Genomic DNA, 2677 nt, shown 5'->3' with positions numbered 1-2677 from the left:
AAGAATATATTTCTCAAAATAGACAAATAGTGCATCATCCATAAGATAAGTAAAAGAATGATTTAAATTAAACATGTCCCGTGTTATCTTTGCTCCATTCTTATCTATTTCCGGCTACCAAACACCATCAAAATCTTATCAAGCTTTGACTTTGACTATCAGGGCAATTTATAGCTCCTTTAATACAATAATACAATCCCTTCCAATCAACATGCGCGTCGATGCTCGAATCCACATAACGTCCCTCAACAAAATTGCCACGCGTATTCAACAATCTTATTTCAAAATTCATCCGGTGAGTTTATCGTCTCCCTCTAACAGCACTGACCCTAGTCAAAGCTATATATACCTCACTTACTCTGTACATTTCCCTTCCACTTTTCCTTTCTTCTCTGCCTTTCTACGTTTTGCAATTTCAGTGAAACTGAACGGCGTTCGAGTAAAAAACCGCCGCAACAAAATCCTAATCCAATCATTTCACCAAAACCTCGCTCTTCACCAAATGCTCTTGGATTGCGACAACAATTTTGACATTTAGAAGAAAAAAAAAACTCAATGGCAGAGGAAAAACTATTCCGGGTAGGGTACGCTTTGTTGCTAAAGAAGCAAAGCAGCTTCATCCGAGATTCGCTAGTGAATCTCGCAAGATCCCGCGGGATAGACCTGGTCCGGATCGACCCGAACCGGAGCCTAAAGGATCAAGGTCCATTTGATTGCGTCCTCCACAAGCTCTACGGCGACGATTGGAGGAATCAACTGAACGAGTTTACCGCGAATTATCCGAATGCCGTCGTTCTTGATTCTCCGGAATCGATCGAGAGGCTCCACAATCGGATTTCGATGCTACAGGTCGTGTCGGAGTTGAAAATCGACGACCGGACCGAGACGGTTGGGATTCCGAAGCAGATTGTGATAAACGACAAGGCGAAGCTGTTCGACAGGCGGATCTGGAAGGCGTTGAAGTCTCCGGTGATCGCAAAACCTCTCGTGGCCGACGGCAGCGCGAAGTCGCACAAAATGGCGCTGGTTTACAACCACGAAGGTTTGAATTCTCTGAAGCCTCCTGTGGTGGTGCAGGAGTTCGTGAACCACGGTGGCGTGATCTTCAAGGTGTACGTGGTCGGGGAGCGCGTGAGGTGCGTGAAGCGGAAGTCGCTGCCGGACGTGGAAGAGGAGGAGTTGATGAAGGTTTCGGAGGATTTGTGGGCGTTTTCGCAGTTTTCAAATTTGGCAAGCGATGAAAGAATCGACGACAAATATTACAAGATGATGCATTTGGATGATGCTGAGATGCCTCCTCTGAGCTTCGTTACTCAGATAGCTCGAGAGCTGAGGCGTGTGATGAAGCTAAACCTGTTTAATTTCGATGTTATTAGGGATTCTCGACGCAAAAATCGTTATCTTATTGTTGATATCAATTACTTCCCAGGGTATGCGAAAATGCCTGGTTATGAGACTGTTTTTACTGAGTTTTTGTGTGATGTGTTGTGCAAGAAACGGCGAGGGGGTGAGACTGAGGAGTGTGACAAAGATGCAACGAGGATTGTGATCAATACTTGTAGCGGGGATGGGGAAGACAAAGAGGGTTCTGTATATGTATGAATATCTTGTGTTCAATGTGTTATCCTCCACGTTCATCATCGTCACATTCTTTAATCAACTCACAAACGTGGTGGATGATCACGTTCAATATTCAATATCTTGTACTGTTTCTAACAATTTATTAATATGATATGCAAGTTGCTCAAATATAACAAGAATATTTCGGAAAACCAAATTAGCATGTTTTCCTGTTGACAACAATTGTATCATGACCAAATTACTTTTATTAACAAGTGTTATCAAGTCCGGCGTCCTCCAAAAATTGTAGTATTATTTTATGACTATGAGCGGGCTTCCTGAGGATCCTTTGAGTTATGATGTTTGCTCTCCTTTCCTTGTCCTTGGCGTGGGGTAACGTTCAAGTAAGTGATTTATTCAATAATTTTATAATAAGAGTTCATTCTTACATATATTTATAAATATTATATTGAGTTTATCATTTACGTCTGACTCATTTACTATCAATAAATGACATTATTTTTATTAATTGTCAATCAATGACTATTACATTAACTACCCATTAATAGCTATTATTGCTCAGATTAATTGTCATTATTGACTATTCCAGATCGGTCAGTCATTTCCTTGTTGGAGGGTCGACCACCTGATCCTTGGCTGACTAGTGGTCATACAGTACACAAGCCCCCAAGCCCAAACATGATCTTTATTGGAAGAGGTGCATAGGGGTTATTGTGAGCTTGAGAGAGGTCTTCACGTTGTATTAGGGAGTCTTTTTTCTATGCATTAATTTTACCTTCGACACTTGTCTTTGTGTGTTGTTGTACGTTTGACCAAGATTATGAGTTTCATTGATCGCTCGTTGTAAGTAAGATAGGAGTTGAAAGATGTTCCCTGACCACCTGTGAAGGGATCGATAGGAGTTGAACAATGTTCCTTGTCGGCAAGTTAAAGGTAAGTCAGGAGTTGAAAAACGTTCCCTAACCAAATGTGAAAGGCTTATAAGGAGTTGAAAAAGTTCCCTGTCGATTAGTTGAAGGTAAGTTAATAGGGCTGGGCAAAAATAACTGATTTGTACTGTACTGTAGTTAATTATACTATATTATACTAAAAATAA

General features: G+C 41.1%; 1 protein-coding gene across 1 annotated transcript; it reads left to right on the top strand.

The window, feature by feature from the left end:
- The first annotated feature begins 225 nt into the window (after positions 1-225).
- On the top strand, positions 226-1777 carry LOC108335333 (inositol-tetrakisphosphate 1-kinase 1). Its single transcript, XM_017571328.2, has one exon. It carries the CDS (start codon positions 556-558, stop codon positions 1600-1602), a length of 1047 nt encoding a protein of 348 aa, XP_017426817.1. The 5' UTR covers positions 226-555; the 3' UTR covers positions 1603-1777.
- Positions 1778-2677: the final 900 nt, after the last annotated feature.

This window comes from Vigna angularis, chromosome 10 (assembly GCF_016808095.1).
Source record: "Vigna angularis cultivar LongXiaoDou No.4 chromosome 10, ASM1680809v1, whole genome shotgun sequence".
NCBI lineage: Eukaryota > Viridiplantae > Streptophyta > Magnoliopsida > Fabales > Fabaceae > Vigna > Vigna angularis.
Note: the sequence above shows the minus strand (reverse complement) of the source record. Positions and strands in the feature narration are given on the sequence as shown.

What these genes read in the sequence shown, in the direction of transcription:
- LOC108335333 (XM_017571328.2), top strand. Translation starts at nt 556, where the DNA reads ATGGCAGAGGAAAAACTATTCCGGGTAGGGTACGCTTTGTTGCTAAAG.